General features: G+C 43.0%; 1 protein-coding gene across 8 annotated transcripts in view; it reads right to left on the bottom strand.

The window, feature by feature from the left end:
- Window positions 1-21,874, bottom strand: part of LOC120905137 (solute carrier family 66 member 2) — a 29,164-nt gene extending 7,290 nt beyond the window's left edge. The window contains exons 1-4 of one of the 8 annotated variants that reach the window (XM_040315925.1): window positions 21,800-21,874; window positions 19,780-20,769; window positions 3,301-3,437; window positions 1,473-1,742 (exon numbers count right to left, since the gene is read on the bottom strand). In XM_040315925.1, the coding sequence (XP_040171859.1) occupies window positions 1,473-1,742; window positions 3,301-3,437; window positions 19,780-19,982 (610 nt within the window). In that variant the 5' untranslated portion in view covers window positions 19,983-20,769; window positions 21,800-21,874. The other 7 variants (XM_040315926.1, XM_040315923.1, XM_040315924.1 and 4 more) reach the window with 7 other exon arrangements.
- Window positions 21,875-22,622: the final 748 nt, after the last annotated feature.

The raw sequence follows: 22,622 nt of genomic DNA, 5'->3' as shown, positions 1-22,622 counted from the left end.
CGAATGCATTGAATTGGCTTCCGGAGCTCGGGGGGAGAACAATTTTGGTGAGTGTTGTTGGTACGATAACCACTCTCCTCCGCTCAACTCGCTCCCGTATATTTTTAGCACAAAAGCACGTACTTGCGTTTGTTGACGTCAATTTATATTTGTTGATTATAGTTTCTTTTATTATTTTTTCGCTTTTGCAAGAATTCGACCAAAAGCTTCTTCGACACACACACGCACACACGGGACTCGGGTTAGTGTGCACACACTCCACAAGTCTGAAATATGCCCGACGGTATGGTGGTCGGTCCGCCGAGAATTAATATTCCCATTGTACACGCAACGCAACAATGCGTCAAACAGTGCTCTACACAGCAACCCCCGTGGGGATACCGATGCTTGCTTGTGTGTGAGTGCGATGTAAAAGGACCCATCGTTACGTGTGGAAGGTCACCCGGTGTAAGAATAGAAAGCTTCCGAAAAGGCAGGATATCTCGTGCTAACTGACTATTCCCCGTCCTTGAGAGCCGCCCGAAAACACTTAAATTAGTGAAAGCAACTCGATTTGGAGCATTCTTTTCAACAATCGCTCCCTCCGCGCTCGAGTCCTGTTGCCAAGTCACACCACTTGACGTGATGTCGTTCGCTAGGGCGGAACATTCATAGCGAAGGTGGTCGGTGTGCGTCTGTGTGTAAGGATAAGGCAACGGAGGTAGCCGCGAGTTGATTGGAAATCTTTTGGTAATCTTTGGCACCGTATTGGTGGCAAACACAGCTGAAAGAAGCCTGAAAGCTTCCGAGTCTATGCTACTACGGGTTTGAGGGTGCTCGAACTCAAGGGCAAGGATAGATTGATGGAACAGCCCGTTGGGAGTTAATTTTCCTTTTCTTCGTTTCGTTTTTTGGGGATCGTGGAATCTCGCCACAACAGCTGGCTCGTCGGCTAGCTTTTTCGTGGTTTCACCGCACACACAAATAACATGTGAATATGAGTTCTAAAATTAAAAAAAAAGTATTTTAGGTTACAGGCGTAGAAACGTTCAAGGACACATAACAAAACACAACGAAATTGTTTAGTGAAAGGGTTGTGATGAAGTCATTAGTATTAATTCTATGATTTATAAGCAAAAACCGGGATGGCGTGCACAGCAGTCCAGTAACACGTGCGCTACCGAAGCTGAACTGAACATCGTCATTTTCCTCTCCAAACATTATTGACATAGAAACACGTGTGCGTCAAGCCAGCATATAGATATCCTTTTCGTGAACGGATGGATGATTAGCCAGTGGGAGATGAAGCGAATGTTATTTGTTGTATCTACTGTCGTACGGTTAGCGTTGATGTGAAAGGAATGATGTGCACCGGGGATGATTTACACACGTCGAAATGAGAGCGCAGGGACAAATAACAACAAGCCGTGGTATGTTTTTTGTTTTGATGTTGCCATGCTTTCCACCCTCTCTCCTTTTTCTCTCGGACGTACCCAGAATGTAGTGGCGCGATCGTGATTTCTTCAGCGTGCCCGGATGATGTCCGCCACCAGCGTCCGGCGGTGGTTGCGTTACCAGGGCCGATCCGATACCGATGCTGGTGGTGTTGTTGGCATTGGCCGTGACCGTTGTCGTGGCGGTTGCGTTGGCGCTGCCCGTCGCCGTGAGATTGGTGCTTGACGGTCGGCGAATGTTAAGCACGTAACCGTCCCCGTTCTTGCCGTGCTGTGCTTCGGTTACGATCCCGTCCGCTCCTGTCGCCTCTGTGCACGTTGGTGTTCGTGGTGGTAAATGCAATGCGAGGTGGCGAGCGAGGGAGGAAAGGGTAGTAAAAAATGTATATCATCGATTTGAGAACACTTTGGCGAGGTTGGCCCCCATTCGCGCGCGCACACTAACGATTGTTTGCGATAGAAAAAAAGGACCGAAAAGGAGAAATGACACAAAAGAGTCAAGTGCCCCAACGCTAAGAGGAACCAGATTGTGGCCGGGAATGCTGAGAACACACACTTCGGAAAAGCGAACTGCTGGCATTTTTTTTCAAGTAAAAGCGAACCTGCTCCTCCTAACAAAGTGGTCGAGCGATAAAACGGTGGAGCGAAACGAGGCTAAACAAAAGCGCTGATTGATGAGATTTTTGCGCAGAGTAAGTGCGTGCAGACGGATGGCTAGATAAATTGTGCAGCGCGCGAGTGTGCACAACACGCTTCCCCTGCTCTCCGCTATCCTCTCAAGCACCTATTGAAGCCAACCGGGGGGAGGGAATGGCTGTGCCACTTGAGGGTATTTGTTGAGTGGTGCAGCCGGTTGTTATCCTTGGTGAGATAGATATCGTTTGGAGATGATAGCATGGTAATGCTTCCCTGCAACGCAATTTGCTTGCGGTACTAACGATGGGATAGAACAACAATTTTAGCTCCAATTTGGGAAAAGAAGAAAAGAAAAAATAGGCACAAGTAATCTCGTTAAATCGAGTTGAAAACGGTTCTACATGAAGCACATGAACCACGCCTGCACTGATCGTGAAAAACAAACTTTTTCCGCGCTTCGGGAGGTAAGTGTAGCCCAGAAACGAAAACATAGAAAATATGGCAAACTCTCCCCTCATTCCCCTCTGCTAGGATTCGTTTTCTCATTTCCATACGAACGCGTTTCTGTGCAGCCCAAAGCGGTGCAGAATTATGCTGGCTGATGCAAATGTGCTACTGTATACTTCCTATAGTGACCTGCAACCTGGAACCTTGATGGTACGGGGGGGTAGGACGACGACACAAACGAGTGCTTTCGAATTGAAAACCGTTCCTACCCAAAAGCTGTTCTCGGGCCGAATCTACAGCCGAATGAAATATGGAACGACTTCTGAAGCGCGCCCGTATGTGTGCCGGTTAGTGTGCGCTATGCGCTTTGCCTTTTCTAACAAGGTTTTCCACCGGAACGGACGAAGACGACGATGATGATGGTGAACGCTAAGCTCCTGCGCTTGTCAGGGATCGCAGTGGGTAGAGTCTTTAATGCCGCGGTATAGGGCACGATGTGTGCACACGGTTGCATGTAATGGTGTGCCGGGTGAAGCGCAAAGCCCACCTTGAAACGCAAAACCACCCACGGCCGTCGTCGCCACAGCGCATGCCGTGGAATGCGGAACGGAACCAAGCGGAAAGGAGTAGGAACTATCCGTACGAGTTGAAAACAGGGGGTTGAAAGGGGGGAGTAGTAACACCAGAAGCATTGTTGCCTGCATTCGAAGTGCCCTTGCGGCGATGCGGCGGTAGAAGAAGGGTGCGACGACGATGCATCGAATAATCGCTCTGCACTACTGACCTGAAAAGACGCGCTCCCGCATACGCATGATCGCATTGTTCCGGCGCACCTTCACGCACAGGTGTATCATCAGGAACATGGTTAGGTTCATCACCACGCTCTGCACCAGCAGCGGCAGCTCGTAGCGGCTGGAAAACCTGTGGGGGAGAAAAAGGGAGAAGAGAAAAGGAAAACACATGATTAGTGATCAATCAATGTGGGCGCTGGTAGGATTGTTTCGGTGAAAGAATTAATGCAATTAACTTAAAATAAAATAAAGGGATGCCCACTTGTGTGGGTGTTATCAATGTTTTTAAATAAATGTGTTTTAATTCTGATTCAGCTGAATTCTGTTTTATATTTCCGGTCGACCTCCGTGCTACAGACAGCTAGTCTTTGCTATGGGAGGACATACCGGATATAAATCGAACCACATTTTGCCTATCCAAGTGAAATTGATTGAACATTCTTTGATATTTTGAGGGAAAATTGGCAAATTATAATAATACTTCTATAATTCTTTCTTCTCTGGTGGGGGGTGTACATAGAGTTCAGGAAGATGAAATTAGGCATACTAATCTCATTGAAATAAGCATTACGGTTGAAGTTATGCAACATTTTGAGAATGTGTCATTTATTGTTGTACCTTTTCAAACAGTAAATGAAACATTTCTCAAGCTATCTCAAAATGCTGTTAATTTTTAAGAGTTAGGTATGAAATTTCATATTCATCATGTGTTAAAGATTATAAAAACGATGCTCTCATTCGGACATAAATGAAGATACACTGCATGGATACAGGAACGGGAAAGTGATGTATTAACGAGTACAATAGCATAACGTGTACATCTCGCTTAGTTGCTGCAAACCGAATAATCTTTAAAAGATTTGGACAATGCTCAAATGCCGTAAGTATTCCTGCAATAAGTATTCCTTATTGTCTCCATATTCAACTAGCCTAGAATAACTTCCACTCTATAGTTTATAATTCCTAAAGTCGTCCAAATTCTCTTACAATTCATGAATTTTGAAAGCTACAACAGATAGAAACCAAAACTTATAAGTAGTATAAACAATTCAATTAAGTCAATTTAAAAGAAAGTTAATGCTTAACGCAATTAGAATTTACAGATTCATAAAGCCCGGTAACATAAGTCGTGTGTTTTCCGACCATTTATCGCATTGTAAATATTTAGCAATCCTATGGAATAAATTCAAATGTTGATTCTTTATTTGTGATGAATCACTCTAGTGAAATCATGTATGTATTAAATTAAATAAATCATGATTCATACACTGTTTCCGACACAGTTTCCAATGAGAACAACATTATTCAAATCTTGCAAGATGTTTTTCAACAGCTGTCATTATTTGTGCTAAAAAATGTCTTTATATTGATGAATAATCCCGTTCACATTAGAAACTGACCCGGAAAACAGTGTAACATTTGGGTAAATAGCATCAATTTGATGTTTTAATAAACAAAACTTGTCAATTAGCGAGTTTAAAATAGCAACCTTATTGACAAGAGAGAATAGGGCTGGATTTGGCACACATTTTTCTCAGCCACGTGTGCATGTCAAACAATATGTAGGTCATCATGCAGCAAAAGTGCATTTTGCTAAACAATGCATTGTCTTTCGACTCGAGCAAAACTACGTTCGAAATGCATCTGCATCTTACTTTGCACGTACATACAAAATGCATTAACGCTAGTTACATTGATAGACAGAAAATTTGCAACGTCCGCGCAACCAAAGTTACTAATTTGACAGCTAACAATACGCCCGCTCGGCACAACAGCGGACGATTCAATTTCCTTCCCATTTTCAGCACATTCACCACTTGCGCGTCCAGGTCAAACAAACAAAGTGCATTCTCTGGATGGGGGACGCTTGCCCGCTGCCGGTAACCGAAACGAAGCGCAAATTTAATGACTCTCTTGTCGCTTGGTTCTGGCGGCAGCAAGACCGGCCATCCCAGCTACAAGTCCATACGATTATGATTTGCAGATGTTTTATTTTTAGATCGTGCCGGCGCGGCCAAACACAACGCAAAGGTACGGCGCGTCGGGGTGGATCATCGTCATCTCCGCTGACCTCACCAGGGGTCCATTGCTGTTGGAGGATGAAAATTCACTGCAAAGTAGAAGTCAAACACTGAAAACACTTCGTACATTTTGCACATGCTTTTGCTTCCGTTGTTTTTTCGCTAGTACCGAGCGCAGGTGCAGGTTTTCTTAGTGACACACATATATACTACTCTGCTGTACTTTTATTTTGGCGACGGCGATGATGATACACCTACAAATGGTGTATCGCTTCGCAAAGGATGCTAGACACTTTTGGTCACACGGTGAACTGTGAATTCTAACCTTGTTTTTCTTGGACGACTTGTGCGCTTTGCTCCATATTGGTTTTGGTTGATATTTAGCTGAGTTATTTATATCGATTTTCCACCTACCACACACTACAGTCTCCCGATACAAGCGTTTTTTCAAGCGCCTTGTCATGTGAGATCATTTTGCTGGCCTCATTGTAGAAGACATTACAATGTTGATGCAATTCAAGTTACACTATGATTTTAAAATAGTCTTAATGACGTGATTGCTGTACAAAGCACCATTTTAAGTCAAACGTAAAAAGGATGTGATATTGATTTCACTCTGAATTTAGTGCTAGTTCATTGCAATAACCGACAATAAATATTTTTTACCAACTGCTATACCTGCTGACTTTAATGCGAGAAGTGTTGGCTGTGAAGTTTCATTTTTACGACCCTTCGAACATTTGTGAGATCAATAGATTCGCTTTCCAACTGTTTACATTCACATTTCATAAACAATTTTAATAGCTTGCAGTTTTGATATGGAGCAGGAATGGGTCGTACAACGCCCGAACTATAGTACCTAAGAGAGTGTCTGCACTTAAGCGGTCGAAGTGTAGTGTATGTAGGTGAGGCACTTTACGCTTTTGCCTTAAATTTGTTGGATCGATGAATTCAAGAACGGTACCAAAGTGCACACGTTCGGATGAAGTGCCGGTGCGAGTGTGACGGTTGAACCTCGTGTATACATACATTGCACGACCGAGGAAGTTCATAATCGTATCAATGATGCTGTGAGAATACCAACTTTTCAATCCTTAAAATGAAGAGAGTTGCAGCATAATTTGATGTTCTAGCGAAAATTAACATGTTTATCCAAACACGAAATAAGTTATTAGAAGAATGAATCATGTTGTTTAGATTGCCTTGAGTAAACTAGGCAAAATGGCTCATAGCTCATTCGGTTAATAGTGTAAATAGATGTAAATAGATAATTATCGGCCGTGCAAACACGGTCCTCTAACACTTTTTTGCACTGGAAATATTCCCTATAAATCACTAGAGGGAAGTTTATAAGGGATTTATCATACGAATTTGACTATGAAACAAAGTAGTTGTTTTATAAGTAAATATTTGAGTTTATATATATTACTGGATTAATGCAAATATAGCTGAGGGATGTTTTTTTTTCTTCTATGATTAAAACATTGACGCTTCAATGACTCAGAATTTCGAATGCAAACACTGAACAAAAATTGGAAACTAAATTGGTGTTAGTGAATTCTAGTAGAACTGCGACGTGACTTTGACATTTACATGACTAAGATAAGTTAATGTAAACTAACAAATAGATAAATCATTAAAAACTTCTTTTTACAGTTGATTTATAGCTAAATATGATTCAACGCACCAATAGCAATTTGTAATGGTACAGTGAGTGGAAATAAATTCATCATGTAGATATGCTTCCAGAAGCTACCCCAACAAATAGCTATACTAGCGCCCTGAGGCAAACACGCACGCTCGCCATAATGCGCCTGCAATCAGCTGTACGGCCGACCGCCAGCAGCTGGTGGTGCTGAACGGATCCTCCCAAATCCCCGCACGAAAAGGGTCTGTTTGTAAGCGCTTATCAGTGACAACGACGAGTCCGTGGCCTGCACAAACGGACCAGGCGTGCTCATTCGAGGTTGAGCAAACAATCAATAATAAATCTTGATGACTTGAGCAAATCAGCGCCTGTGAGAGGAGGAGGATGACGACTGTGACTAGACGATAAGCTGGTCGGAGGTCATCCGAAGATGTAGTGAACGAGCGAGCGCGTGCTTCAGGTTTTGCCCCTCATGTATTTTGCTTCCTTCTTGTTTGTCATTTTACGAGCAAGATTATACGGAGTAGTAACAATTTATTCCTGGGGAGGGGACAAAACCAAACCACATCACACAGATTGTAGTGTCTGCCGGCGAAATATGGAATATGGATTTCAGGGTTTGGTTTCTTCTTCCAATTTCTTTGTAGGTCAAGTTCATCACCCAGACTTTATCAGCACTGTGGTTGGCACAAGTTATTCAGACATTCAGGAGATAACTTCCACTGGGAATGCTTCCAGCCGCAAGAACAAGTGCCGATAATTCCAATAAAGCCATCTACCAGCCAGTTCACCAAACTGTCAAGAAAGTTCATTAGAAATAAGCCTATTTGAATTTCACGTCCTCTCCCTCTGCTCTCGCCACTTGACAGTTTAAGCCGATCAAAAGTTTCCTCAATATCCAGATGAAGATATTCCAGATGAACTTCTACCAACTCCAAACGAAAACTCTACCCTGTCTCCTACTACTTCCTGATCTCACAATATTTCCCCCTCCTTGGCCTTATATCCACTTTAGCATCCACTTTATCGACCACCAGTCGTTTCCAGTTCTAAACCGCCCCAAGGAGGAGTAGAAAAAAGCGTCAAGCACACGATGAGCGAGCATCGTCTCTCGGGCAGCATTCTTAAATGAGGTGCTCCTGTTATCCAATTGAGCTGAATTACTGGAAGGCCATGTTATGTTTTTATGATTTAATTCCGTGACATACCCATCCCTTCTCCCTTCAGCTGCCGTCCCCATGCGCCTGTTAGTGTTAGAGTGGATTATCATAAGCCCCGCTTGTTCAAACCAAGCGGCACTAACGGATAAGCGACTGGAGAATAGAAGCGTACCAAGACGAACGCGTACAAGCAAGTCGATAGACAGACATACTACACCCCTTGTCAGGCAGTAATGATATGTAAGGATTCCTCCTAGACGTGCCACACGGCGTACTAAACGAGATGCAGCAGCAGCAGCAGCAAGTACGAATGCACGCACTCGAAAACAAGTTGTTGATTCGCGGTCAATGTCACGCGCTGGGTGTAACAGGGTGAATATTGCCAGTTTGTGGGGCATCGGGCAACCTACGTGCTGAAGCCAAATGGTTTTTTTTCTCGCAAACTTGTGTTTGGCAGGGTTATAACACAATCTGTGGAGCAATATGTACTTGATGACAGAGTTGGCAGCATCTAGCTGGATGCAAACAAGAACCATACGTAAGTCTAGAGTGTAGAGAAGGAGCAAAGAGGAATACACTCAGTTTTGCATGCTATTTGATGTGCAATGTGGTTGGTGTTATAAGGATTTTTGTTTCCAAAAGAATGATATTGATGTCTGATATTGGATCAAAATTCGTTGACTGCTAAAGATACAATACCACACACTTTAAAATCGATTTTTCATTCTGAAATCAAACTTGTTATCCTAATGTTAAGACAATATAAATGCAAATAAAGCAAAATTATGACGATATCGCAACCTTTCAGTTCGGCTCAATGCGAATTAATAATTCATACATACGAATCACCATCCTTCATTGGCACATCTCAGTCACGTTGTATAAATCGTAACCAGTCATCATCTTCATCATTCGATGCAACAGGTGCTGATTTCGCACGAGCGATATCTTCTTTACCAAAATAGACGATTTACGCTTCTGAATCATAAACACACCAACACGCATACACAAATTCCAGTGATTCATACCCAGTTCCCCACACACACACACACGAAGCAGCGACGGTATAGATTGCTCAATTTTGCAACCACCGATCCATCCATCCCAGCGATAAAAAACGATTCGATTCAATTTGAAAATTTCATTAGAATTTCGCAGAACTTCAAAGCGAGCACGACATGCGCAACGGGACGACTCAGGCCGGTTTTATTAACAACGTTAGGAGCTATTATCATATCAAGCAGCCATAAAAGCAAACGGAGTTAATCATTCTTAAACGGTTCCCGGGGCCGAGAGTTTTGCTGCAAGAGTGCCCCCGCTTCTGAACAGTTGCTGAGTTCAGAGAAATTGTAAGAATTCAAGCATGCCTAGCGCAATCTAGACGACCCAAACAGGGAGATAATGAATAATAAAATGAGACGTGTACTATTTTTTGTGAAGGATTTACGTTCAAGGTGTGGTTAAGGTGGGATGAGTGATAGTAGTATTACCGTTTGAGACTGACACCTGCACCCACTGCGAGTACAATAGGGCCCCCCCCCCTGTTAGTCTCTACGGTTTGACTTGGAGTGATATATCTCCCATGATAAGTAAGACTGTTTTGAACGATTTATGAGCTTGGAAGAACTCACCGACGATGAGACACAGGTATGCCTATCAGCTAGTATCTAAACAGCGGCCGCTAAGCAGCGGGCAAATGAATGGGAAAAAGTATTTACACCCATACTCAACAGAAACGTATTCCTATGACACGTGCTATGCGAAAACGGAAATTAAGGAATTTGCTGGCGGACGGTGGGAAAAAGTTTACACGTGTTATTCGACTTTACCGGTATTAACTCATCAACCGAGCCAGCAATACGGTAAGTCCTCCATTTTAGCCAACCCCGTACCTTCGGCAGATTGTACAGCATTCTAATAGCGGAAGTTGTCTCAAACCAGATTCCTCCGTATTTCGTACGTTTCGGCAAATGTCAACTCGTGTCACCTGTAATTGGCACCCAACGTGTACTGAACTGACTGTAACCCGTGACACTACCCTCCGTCCGTCTTGCCAAGTCACGAAACCTTTCCACCAACACTTTCCAACTCGTCCAGCAGCACCACGATGCAACAGCTTCTAATTGGTTCATCTGTTCAGTCTACTGGCCACTTTATGCATCTCGTGCTTGCTCGTGCATCGTGTCCGCCTGTAAACGTTGGGCTGTTAACCTCCCCAACAGCGTCCATCGACATTCTCTCATGCTGACGCTAAACTGTAGCACACGCTCCAATAAACTGTTTGGGGGTGGTTTGCATTCGTTGCTTTTTTGTTTTATTCAAACCCCTCCGCTTTTCCGTAATACACAAATCATCTGAACGACAAATTGCGTTGGCTGCATTCGGGGCACGCTAGCGAAGGGATTCAGAGTGACCCCGGTGCTGAACGATGGTGGCCAGCAGCTGTGTGATGCTGTCGAGTGTCGGGTTCCATTTTTTCCAATTTGCACCAGCCAGCCTCCCTTGACATGTCTCGCACGTCGACGGGGGGAGGAGGGCTGTGAGTGTGTGCGGTTTGAAACTGAAATTAAATTTACTTGCCGAGCGGTCTCTCGGCTGCGGGTAAATTCAATTTAGGGCGATACTATGTAAATCACTAATGAACCTGGGACGTCATCGGACTAGTTTAGAATTTTTTCTAGCCAGAAATGGAACGATCAAGAGTGCACATTTTGCCTGCCATACATTATCGCAAACTGAGCAGTACATGATGTTGTTTTCGAAATGATTTCTACTGTTTACCATAAATATGTAAACAATTGTCCTAATTTTAATGGATTGATTTCTATTTGCGGCCAGGCGGGGCAAAGGCAAATATAAATAACATACTACAAACACTATTTGTGTGATGTTTTGGTATTGCAAATTGCAACGGCCCTTTACGCCTGAATCATCAATTTGAAAAAAACATACAAAACATGTTTTAAAAATGGAATTGATAGAATTATTGGTTCTAGGTTTATTTATTAAAGCCCACATACTATTACTCTGAGAACATAGGTTGTTAATTCTTAATTATTAATCTGATAACTTGAGCTTCAAAATTGTGCAACTATAAAAGATACATTAGGTTCTCCTGCTTCGCAATACCCTGGAATCACTTGTTGGTACCAGTGGAACTATACAAATTTATGTCGCAGTTGTGTTCTGATAAGTGGTACACCAGATTTATTAGCTGGGGTTTGGTGAGCTTTGTAGAGGATGGTAGGGAATACAATTGTAATCGATGGAGTTAGACCCGGTTTTCCTTAATGGAACTGTTTATGTTGGTTGTTTTCGAGGTGTGTCCGGTGGATTCCGCATAATAATAGCTAATGCCACCAACCCAACCAACCACTTGCACCAACCATAAGAGTAATGTTATTTTCAATATACTTCCGTCCTTCTCAAACCTGTATTGCGGTAAGAGGGGGAACATATCATCATCAACTATGAAGCATAAGTTTTTAGAATAAGCTTCAACATTCTGATACAGCCAAATGAAGCGATCGATTGGTTGATCTTGACGAATAGGCTGTGAGATGTGTTGGGATACTACAGTTGAGAGATGTAGCCTATAAAAGTGAACAACGTCAAAGGTCCCTGCAACACTACATTGAACGACAAATTACTGTTGAACAACAAGCTGTTTGTGTATTTTTGTTTGCTCCTCTGTCCCAATTTATCGCATCCTCTGCTTTCAACATGATTAATACATCTTCAATCATTCCAAAGCAGATTTGATTCCATGTCTAGCATGTCGTCCACCGACGTGCTAGTAATTCTACTACGATGGAACACACCCCGGCAACTGCAACCGTTACTGCAGCCAGAATAGAGCAACCAATGCGATAGCTTAATTAGAAGCTTAAATTTATGTGCACAAACAACCATTAGCTCTCTTAACACACCCAGTTGCGCTGGCAGCTACACGAGTGCGACCGAACTTCGCCCAACTTCGCTATCGAGATGCCTGCCAATTATTGCATCGTGTCGTAAGCTCCCGTCAGCACAGCTAACAGGAGTTTGCGTTAATTATGACAACTGCAGCTGCGACGCTACGATGCTGGCAACAGCTGGTTGGGAGCGATGTAAGGAAATGTTGAAGAAAAACTAACACAATAATGCTCACGACTTTAAAAGGCGACTTACGGGTGCGGGTTGCCATCACGTAAGAGTTCATCACAGTCGTCTTGACTCTGACCATGAATTCTGCCGCATGCAAGAGACGGTTGATGAGATCACGAAAACTGGTTTGACTAGAAAAGTTGCTAGTAAAGGTTGTGTGTACAGTCTCAACCCACCTTAGTCGCACACTCGATCTGACCGATCGGGCCGTAGAGAACGTGCAGTTTTGCACCGATAGTGCAGGTCATTGTTCTCCCGGTTGAATGGGGGTAATCTTCCAGCAAACTCGGTAGAAAGAGGGAATAGAATTTCTTATCAAACGACACCAGCTGGAGCTGCTGCTATAGCGCAAAACACAGTGAGCATTGCTGCTTCATCTCCAATGGAAGTTTATATCGATTATAGGTAAAGCTGTACAAACAGCTAACAAATCCGGAATACATATAAGTATTCGAGAGCTTTGTATATCTCACTCTGAAAATGAGGAGTGTCGGAACATGTGTTAACTTAAATATCACTGGTGACAACATGAATGATGAACGAAAACCTGACAACACATCCAACAAACACGCCAACAATCAACCTTTCCCCTAACGATATGGGTACAATTACCGGGCGATAAAGTAACTGGCAAACATTATCTTCTATTCCCTGTGCGTACGTTACTTCTTATCACCTGTCAGCTGCAATCGACGTGGGTAAAGGGAAAGAAATAACACTTGAACATACATTGATCTTTTCAATTAACACACGCAACGTCCTCGGGCATGCGTTGAGTTAGAAGACGACACATTACACCAAAAAAAGCGAGATCCTATCCTAATTGGCATCTGTGAAGTTCCCTTTAGCAACTTCTTTCAATGCTTCAATGCTCAATGCAGTTGTTGTTATAAACTATTTGATCAATCTCATCAATGGTGACAGTTGCGAATAATTCAACTGGTAGCTGTCACATACTCACACACAAACGGTTTTTGAGAAAATCACTTAAACTTGCCAAAGGTAGGAGCACTTTTTCCCGACCCGAAACGATACTCCGGTGTAAACCCGTTCGACCTCAAACAGTCCCACAGCCCAACTTCTAATGCCATTAGCGTAGAGGTACGCTCTGCAAAGCGCAAAACGTGCCCATTCCCGACCTGCTCAACTGGAAAAAAGGGACACAAAGTTTACCCCGTCATTGTCGCAGGCAGCTTGAAAGGTACCAGCCGATGGTGTGCGGCTTTCGCCGATCCATGACGCTTCTGGCGGAACAACAACGTTGCAAACTTTCAGGTAACTCACCATCGTTTGACGGCCCAGGAAGGTCACACACAGTAGTAGTGACCAAGAATAGGCAAAAAGAAATCAATACATATTAAAGAAAGACGACGAGTGACTTGTAGAAAACTAAACCACGGGAAACAAGTCCCCCACGCGAGGAGGAAGAAGCAATAAAATAGAAGGAGGAATGTTCGAGTTTTGCACAACCACAACAACCGACCAAGAAGCTCTAAGAAAACACAGAACCGCCAAGGGAAGCGGTGGAGGGACAGGTATTAGCATAGGCCCATCCGGTAGCACATTAGACATTCACGCACTAGCACGTGCTAAGCAGCACTCGCTCGGGCTTCGCAAATCTGTACGGTCGTTATGCCTCCAGTGCTGGAGAAGCGTTTTCAAAACCTTCAACGAATCAAGAACCTCTGAAGAAACCCTCTGTCTGACTTTCCTTATTCTTCTGGTGTGCATAAATACACCAAACCGATACCAGGCTCTAGCTCGTTGCACATTTTATCACGTTTCCAGCACGTCCAAAAAATCAACTATTCACCATGTCGGATCTTTGGACGACGAACAAAACGGGGAGTTGAGTTGAGTTTGCCTCTCTGGGCACCTCATTGCTATTCGAGGCCAGACTCGCGAAGGGAAGCGCGATCAAAAATCAAACCTATACGGAACGCCTGTGTGCTTGGATATATGTGTGTGTGTTTTAGTATTATCGATTTGGCCAAACTCGTTTACCTCCTCTACGGCTATGCGCATTTGGCGGTGGCAAAAATTCGATCAGCTGTTGCCGTGCTGGTAAAATACGCTATCGTGGAAATATTATATCCACAATAATGCAATAAGCACTGAGGAGGGACAAGGTGCTGCTGCTGCTTGCAGTTGATGCAATTCATTACGGGTTATCATCAACGTCAGTGATTTGTCAGTGCAATTAAAAGGGGTATTTTGTTCTGCCAGAACACATATCGGAGCAGTTAAGGAGAGAAAGAGAAGAGATAGATTCAAAGCAAAAACGTTCCAATAAAGGGATCATTGTTTTATTTTTTGAGTTTCAAATAATCATTCTTTAACAAATAACTCCAAAGAGTCGTCAGTTAAACATGAAAGGTTATTGGAAAAGTTAAAAAAAATTAAAAAGGCAATCAAAGCAATTACTATTTTGGTAGTAGCATGAGCAATTAAGAATTAAATTCTTGTTTCCATCCAAACTGAAGATTCATTTGTCATAAATAATCAATGTTTTTTTATGAAAAACTTGCAAAATTCACTATTGAAAAACGTTTTTTATAGTATAATGCATTTCTAAAACAAATATTTCGATAAAATGTGAAAAACACACGGTACAAATATAGTCATTTAAATTTAAATAACATTGTATGTTTAGGATAAAAAAAAATAATTCTGGGTTTGCACTTTCAATCGATGTTAACAAATAGGGGAAAGCGGGGCAAAATGGGCATGTTAGGCAGTTCAATGAATATTCCTTTGAATTTGCCACATAGCACAATTATTCTTACAATATTATATACCTCCACCATTTATCTATGGCTTTAAATTGCCACATAACGTGAAAATAACTTGAAAATATGGAAAAAGTGTAAAATAAAAGTTGATGTTTTACGAGATGCTATTTTAACACGCGGGGCAAAAAATGGGCATATGTAGGGGAAGGTAGGTAAAGACGGACACTGCGGGTAAGATGGACACTTCTCATAAATGCGTGAAAAAGTTAATTTTCGAGTAATTCAACAATGTAGAAGCCAAACTGAAGGTAAAACAACACATTTGAGAACATTTTTGGCATAACATATATAAAATTGGTTAAATCCACGAACAAAACAAATTTTCAATCATGTGCACCCTTGTGGATCTAATTTGACTACTGCCGATCTTAAGCTCTACAACTTGTATTGTTTATATTTCTGGAAGTTTTATTTCATGAATGGGTTGTCGTGATCATTAATGAAAAAACTGGCGAAAGAACGAGAGTAAAAGCAATACAAAATATTGTTTTTTGGTGGTTTAAACATTCTGACACCAAAGCGGGAAAGACGGACACTTTGTTGTAGGGAAAGATGGACACCGAATTTATTGATTTTTTTTACTTCTTATATCAATTGGTGATGAATATATTTCTTCAAATACCTTAAATAAGGGTATTCCGATGCTATAAATCAATCAGTAACTGGAGAAAGTATTGAAATAAGCGAGAAATGAAACACCGGTCAAAATAGTAGCCACTCGTTATGCTATTACTCGCTCGACGCTGATGAGGCGCTTCACGAAATCCAATATCTTCTCACGACTTGGACAACTTAAAGCAATAAAAATATGAGGCATTTATACGACATTGTTCAGGAATAGATGAGAAATTCTATGGGATTACAAAAATCAAATGTTGAATTTTGACATGGTGGAAAATGGATTAAACTTTTAACAAGTCCCTCATAAATACTGGGGTCATGGACTTTTCGCGGAGTAATTTCCTAAAAGGAAGTTCTAGACTGTTGTTCTGTAAGCTGGAGCAATGTCAGCTGTAAGTGCGCAATATTTCAATAATGCTTTAGATGCTGCATTCTACGATATATTACAAGCGCCGTTTACAAATCCTAAATGCATGGCTGAATGAATCGCCGTTGCAATAGGCCAAGAATTGGTTTATAAACGTACCAGGACGTGGAAAGCGATAGAATTTGTTAAAATGCTGTAAAACTCTTTACTTTCTAACCTTTTCTACAGGTGTCCATCTTACCCTTCATGGTGTCCATCTTTCCCATATAAGGTGTCCGTCTTACCCGAACATTTCAAAACTGCACGAAAAAAAACATGTTTTTCTTTCATGAAAAAAACGCAAAAATCGATGGAAACTTAAAAATTTCAACACATTTTCTGATAAAACATGAGTGTAAGATAATGTATGCACTTTTTCATGATCGTTGCACTTATATATCCCAAGATTTTTACCATTTCCCTTAACGTGTCCGTCTTTACCTACCTTCCCCTAAACAAAACGTGAAACATCAAAACACTGGGGCAATACGAGCCACATCAACAGCGCGGTAATGGTCAAAGCGTTTGCACACGTTTTGTAAAATATTTTCTCTTTCTATCTATTTTTGTGCTGTTCAGGAAAGCTCATATTTAATTTTATTTTCAAAAATACATTATTAAAATTAAAACACTTTTTACACGTATCATTCGACGACAAAGAATATATTGAAGCTGTTGCTGTAAGCATGATTGTGTGGACGAATACAACATCATAGCCTCACCAAGCGCCATATGTCAAAAACATCTGCCCATTTTGCAAACGTGTTTAGGACATGAGTGGCCATTTTGCCCCACGTGAATTTGTTTTAATATTTTTGGTTATATTAATGAAAATACGTATTTAATTGCCTTGCATTCTTCAGACAAACTCTATAGAAGTATCATATTTTAACAATATACCATGTACATCTTCCATGCATCCCTGTAACATCACTTGAAGGTTATTTTCTAAGGAGTAAACATTACATCAATATGCTACTAAACCTTATTGTGTGTTTTTTTTTTTTTTTAGTTTTTTGTTAATGACGGGTTATAAAACTTACATGCTGTTCATAGAACACTCCAATTAATACATTTTGAGCCTTGGATTTTACCTTAGCCGTGAAATAATGCTTAACTAGAAGGTGTCCATTTTAACCCACATGCTCATTTTGCCCCGTTTGCCCCTAAAAAACTTTATTTTGTGAAAATTTATTCAACGTTCTCGATTAAATTCCATGCAATTCCATGACGAAAAATTCTCGTAATGCAAAATGGACTTACACGTTCCCAATTATTTGCAGATGTTTAATATCATTGTATACAAAAATAAAAAATAAAAAAATAGGTAAATTTTGATAATACAACAATTAAATTAAAAAAAAACGCATAATTGAAAGCATTCAAACGTAATGCAGCTCATTGAGTTCAATTTGAAACGTGTCGTTTCCATTTTGTTATGAAATTTGCTTACGCACGTGTTATGAAAATCCAAATTTCAAATCTATCCAAAAACAACCATGTTCATTCTGTTTAATTGTAGATATAGAACAGAGAAATTGGCCATTAAAATAAATATTGAGATAGAACTGATTTTAAACTATTTTCTTTGCTGAAACTTGTTTCATCAAAAAAGCTCCCCAATTTCTCTCCTACGAAAACGATTCGTCCGTTATTAACGTCATTCACTCTACGCGGCCAAACTCTCCACGCCGCACGCGCATCGATCGCCAGGTTATCGGCCCAACTTTCGGCCCAACAATCGAAGCGCCCCTCGGTCCGGTCGTGGGGCAACACTCTCAGCTCTAACCATACCAACAACCGGCCCCCGCCGGTATGCAAATGGTTCTCGCTCGCACGTTTTGCACGTTGCAGCCACTACCAACCTTCCATTATTTGCATCTTCCCGCGAAGGCATCCGCATCCGCACTTACATCGCACACCGACAGCGAGGTGCGCGCCCACACACGCTCCCCCCGCACCAAAGGGGTCGTAATTTGCGTCCAATGCGGATTGGATGTTGATGTGCGCGCAATTGCGCTTGCTATTGCGTTTGTTTCCATTTGTTTTAACACCTCGTACCGCGCGCGCCAAACACCTTTGCGTGTATATCGCTAACTACTGTGCTGGGGGTGACGATCGTCTATTATCAAGAGGAGGAGGGTAAAGAGACTAATGAGTGTTTTCTTTTGCATGCATTTCATCCGCCCACTCGAAAAATGGGGGCTCGAGAGAGAGAGAGATTTGCGGAAGGAAATGTTTCATCTATTTTCTACCCCGAGCCTCTATCGGTAAAGCCTCTATCGGTCGGCGGCCGGTGGCTAGAGTTGCGCTAGTTTTTGCGTGCGCTTATCTTATCGCACCAGTGCCTCCCACCACCCCTACCACACCCTCGCAATCCGTTCGTTCAACGCGGGCTATTTATCGCGAGGTGTGGTGTGGGGCTTTTGCAATCGAGTGGCCATCGGAATAGGTAGTGTGATAAGTGTGTGAGTAAGCATAATTTTGTGGAACTCGGGTACAAGTAATGCTATTACAATTTAGGTATTTACTAACCAAACTTGTAAATTACAGTTTTTAGACATTTTAAATTAAAAAAATGTAATCTTGTTGTATTGAATTATGAGTTGAGTCATTTTTTCCCTCTAGATCTCTTCTGAGCAATGAAATTGAATGATTTCCAGTTCAAATGGGCTTTGTGAACCTTGCAAACATCAAACACAATGCTCTTTGTTACGCCAATACAACAGAAGATTGTTGCCATTCTGATTCAACACAGTTTTGTCGCCCTGTTAGAATGATTCACCGTTTAGAAAAACCTCTAAATATAAAATTCCATACTGCGACTGCCTTTTTAACAGTACAGTATGGTGTTTTCACTCCACTTATTCACGCATTAACTCAAGCGATAAACAGTAGAATCGCTTACCACAATCGCCACAATGAACCGGCACCAAAAAAGCGCTACCATTCCATCATCTACTGCCCTTGCCTTGGGGCCCGGTCACTGCTACCGATAAGACCCGCCGTCCCGCCCTGGGTCAGCCAGAATCCAAGGCCTCGCGTTAGAAGACGATAGAGCTGGCGAAGAAATTGTGAATCCCGTTTTTTTGCCCCGGCCCCTACACTACGTTGGGCAGTGGGTGATTGTTATCTGATTTTATGTTTTCAGGCTTCTCAGCTTTCACATTACGTTTAACCTAATCGAATCGAATTCTACAACTACAACCCAGTGCCTTGTGTCCGGGACCGGACATCCGGGTCGTTTCACTCTTCCAATAATCGAAAGAATGCTACCTTTTAGCCTAATTTCTATACAAAACACCAAAAAAGGGGCTGGGCTTGGTCTCGCACGGAAAGGTCACAGACATTCTCTTCGTCGGGTTGGATAAAAATGGCCCTTCGGAAAAATGTCCTTGCAAAAGGTTGGAGAAATATTACTTCTTCCCTTCCCCTTCCGCTGACGCGATCGATTGGAGTGTTTTTGAGAATATTTTACGCTCTCTGCGCCCGCACGCTAATCCTTGCACCACGGCGGAGGGATGAATGTGCTTAAGTATCCGCTTTTATATCATCCGGCGAATTTCCGGGTGCGAGATGGTCCCCAGAATTCCAAGTGCACCCTCTCCTACAATTTGCTACGAAGAAAAAGGGATTAAACGGCCGCGAGTTCGGCGAAAGGCCGGCCGACACACTTACCAGAACAGTATTCGCAGCGTGTTGGCCACCAGCAGGGCAAGGCAGACGTGCAGCGAGAAGCCTTCCGGGTCCTGCGTCTGCTTTATCTGCCGGTACTGGGGGATGTACGGCAGGACGCCGCCGACGACCATGAACGAGGCCGACGTCCAGCCCACCAGATGGCCCACCGTCAGCCCGAGCTCATCGTTGATAATCCAATCCATCTTGGGGGTCTGTCTGTGTCCCTCCTTCCTACCTGTTCCTTCTTTCTGGTGTGTGAGCTTGGCTGGTGTTTTGTCTGTGTCTTATTAAATGTGATTCACTCCCCTTTTCGGAGTGGTTGCTTCTCGCTTTTTTTGGAAGGTAAGCGACTCTATTATACCATCGCACCGGTTCCGGGCTCCGTCCGCTGCAGTTGTCTCGTGCCGCACGGGTTCAGCTGCTGCTGCTGCTGCTGCGGGAAGGGATGCTGCACCGTGGCAAGAGCGTCGTTGGCCCCGCGCATTTGCATCGTCTGCTCGGTTTGCCGCCTGCCGGGTGGGGGGAGGCGGGTAGATTCAACTATTTTCGATCACGGGTAAATAATCTTTTTCTAGCAGCTTGGTGCAGTTTGCCGGATGAAAATAGACATTGCTTCTGGAGAGCTTGAAGATGGGGGTTCTCTTTCTTCACAGCAGCGACTACTTTGTTCGGCTCGCTGACGGTCGCTTGTCCATCAACGAGGAGAGTGGTCACGGAGACCGCCTTGACACGGGTTGCTTGACGACACACTCTATCGGCCTTTGTGTGGCTGTTGGGAGGCTGTGAACACCAAGAGCTGGCCACAAACACACACACATACACACTATTATACGGCGGGTTTTGTATTGCGTTCAAAACTACAAGATTACGTAGCACAGGGCGTTGATTTTGGTTTTGTTTTTTTTTTCTTGTTCCAGATTATTCACATACACTCGGGTTCAAGCTCCCGGAAACACTGATAACACACGTGAGTTTAGACGAGAATGAAGACTGTAGACAACAAAACGAAGGAAATAAAATATTAAAAATACACACACACACAAGAGTAATTTCCACGTCGTCCTCGGTGCTTCAAAAGACGCGTCATTTGATGCCTAAACAACCCCTTTGCTTCTGACGCGCGATATCAAACAATTTTCCCACCATCACCGCCTCCTATGTGTTGCTGGCACCGCCGCTGGACGCGTTTCCAAATGTGTGGAAATTGTACACACAAACACACACACACACAATGGCACCTACAAAAGTGTTTGATTTCGTTCGCCAATCTCGTCTCGTCGGCGGGAGGAGTCGCCGGAATCTGGCCCAGCTTTTCCGCTCACTCAGCCAACGATGTGTGTGACTTTCTTTGGCCTCGTTTTTCTTTCCTTCTTTCTCCTCCTTTGACCGATTTGCGATTTGCAAACGCTTTTAATGGTGGTAGTGGTGTTAGGTTTGTTTCGTGCGGCGGATGCAACGATTGGAAGGAAAAGCGTCCGTCCGTCATAGGCGGCTTTCACGGAGTGGAAAATGTACGCGCAATGAAAGCCAAAAAAAAACTCACACACACAAGGTTTTTTTTCTTTTTGGTGAGGTGGAAGAAAGGGAACGTATTTTTAGCACACACACACACACGGTGACGAGATGACTTTTCCGAGGCCGTGTTTTGCTGCAGCACAAACGTTTGCGCTGCAGAATTGCCACCCCCTGCGGGCTTGCAAACTTTCTTCACTTCAGCAAGGGGGAGAGGAAGGAAAATTTGGGCGAAAAACGGTGGCCTAATAAATGCAATTACACTAAACGCTCCGAGCGGCTCGTCGTTCCTCGCACGGCCGCGATGATCGGCAGAATGAGTCGCATCTGTCGCAGCGCTCTTGTGAAATTCTATCAACGGCCCACAAACGGAGCTGCACCAACTGATGCGATGCAGAACAAAGCGCTCGCTCTCCTTCGCTGGTGATAACGAACTGTGTGTAGCGCCCGTACGGATGGGCAGTACACGCGCGACCGACTGCGTGCGTTTTTTCTTTATTATTATTACTGCCTTTGCTTCTTCCGCAGACGGACCGACGGACCCGTGCACGTACGATTCGCTCGCTACTTTCCCTACTCCTACTTGTTCTTTCTGTGCTCGCCTGCCGCACTATGACAACAGACAGTGGGCAGTGGTCAGAGTGACCAGAAATACCGATTTATATATATCCGCCAAAAGGTTTGAAGGAAAAAATCTCAATTTTTTAATCATTGAACTACAAAACTCAGCCAAACAATTAAATCAATCTAAATAATCCAGCGAAAATCAAATTACAGCACGTACGATAAAATCGTATCCAATGGAGCACTGCAGTGGCCCTAAGCGGTCGCGTGGAGCCCCAAGACAAAGAACTTGCCACCACTGAGAAAAAAGAATGAGCATCGTAGTCCTTCTTTGGCTTAGAATTCCTAGTACAATTTTCAGATCAACACTTCAGAAAGACCTTCATTTGTGTAACCGCTGAACCAAATCTAATCCATATCCTAGGTAAAGGATGCATATTCTTTTGAAATGGAACTTTCATCTTGTGCATTAGTAACGCCTCCCCCCCATCTCGCTTAACACTTCTTTTGCTTCCACTTATTTTAACTCGCGTTAAGTTTCGAGTTTTAACCTACCGAAAACTACCGATAAAATTTTGATGCGCCTACCGAAAACCGCAAAAATAATCTGGCTACTCTGATTGTGATTTTGTATTTGCTGACAACCGAACTGTCAACGGGCGTTTAATTTTGCCCAGCGTGAAATTCCACTGTGAACCGTTTTGGTTGTTGTTTTGTTATCGAAAAGATGAAAGAAAATCAAACGCAAAAGGGTAGCATGGTGCACA

This window comes from Anopheles arabiensis, chromosome 3 (genome assembly GCF_016920715.1).
Source record: "Anopheles arabiensis isolate DONGOLA chromosome 3, AaraD3, whole genome shotgun sequence".
Taxonomy (NCBI): domain Eukaryota; kingdom Metazoa; phylum Arthropoda; class Insecta; order Diptera; family Culicidae; genus Anopheles; species Anopheles arabiensis.
The sequence above is the reverse complement of the archived record's forward strand: the minus strand, read 5'-3'. Positions and strand labels throughout refer to the sequence as shown.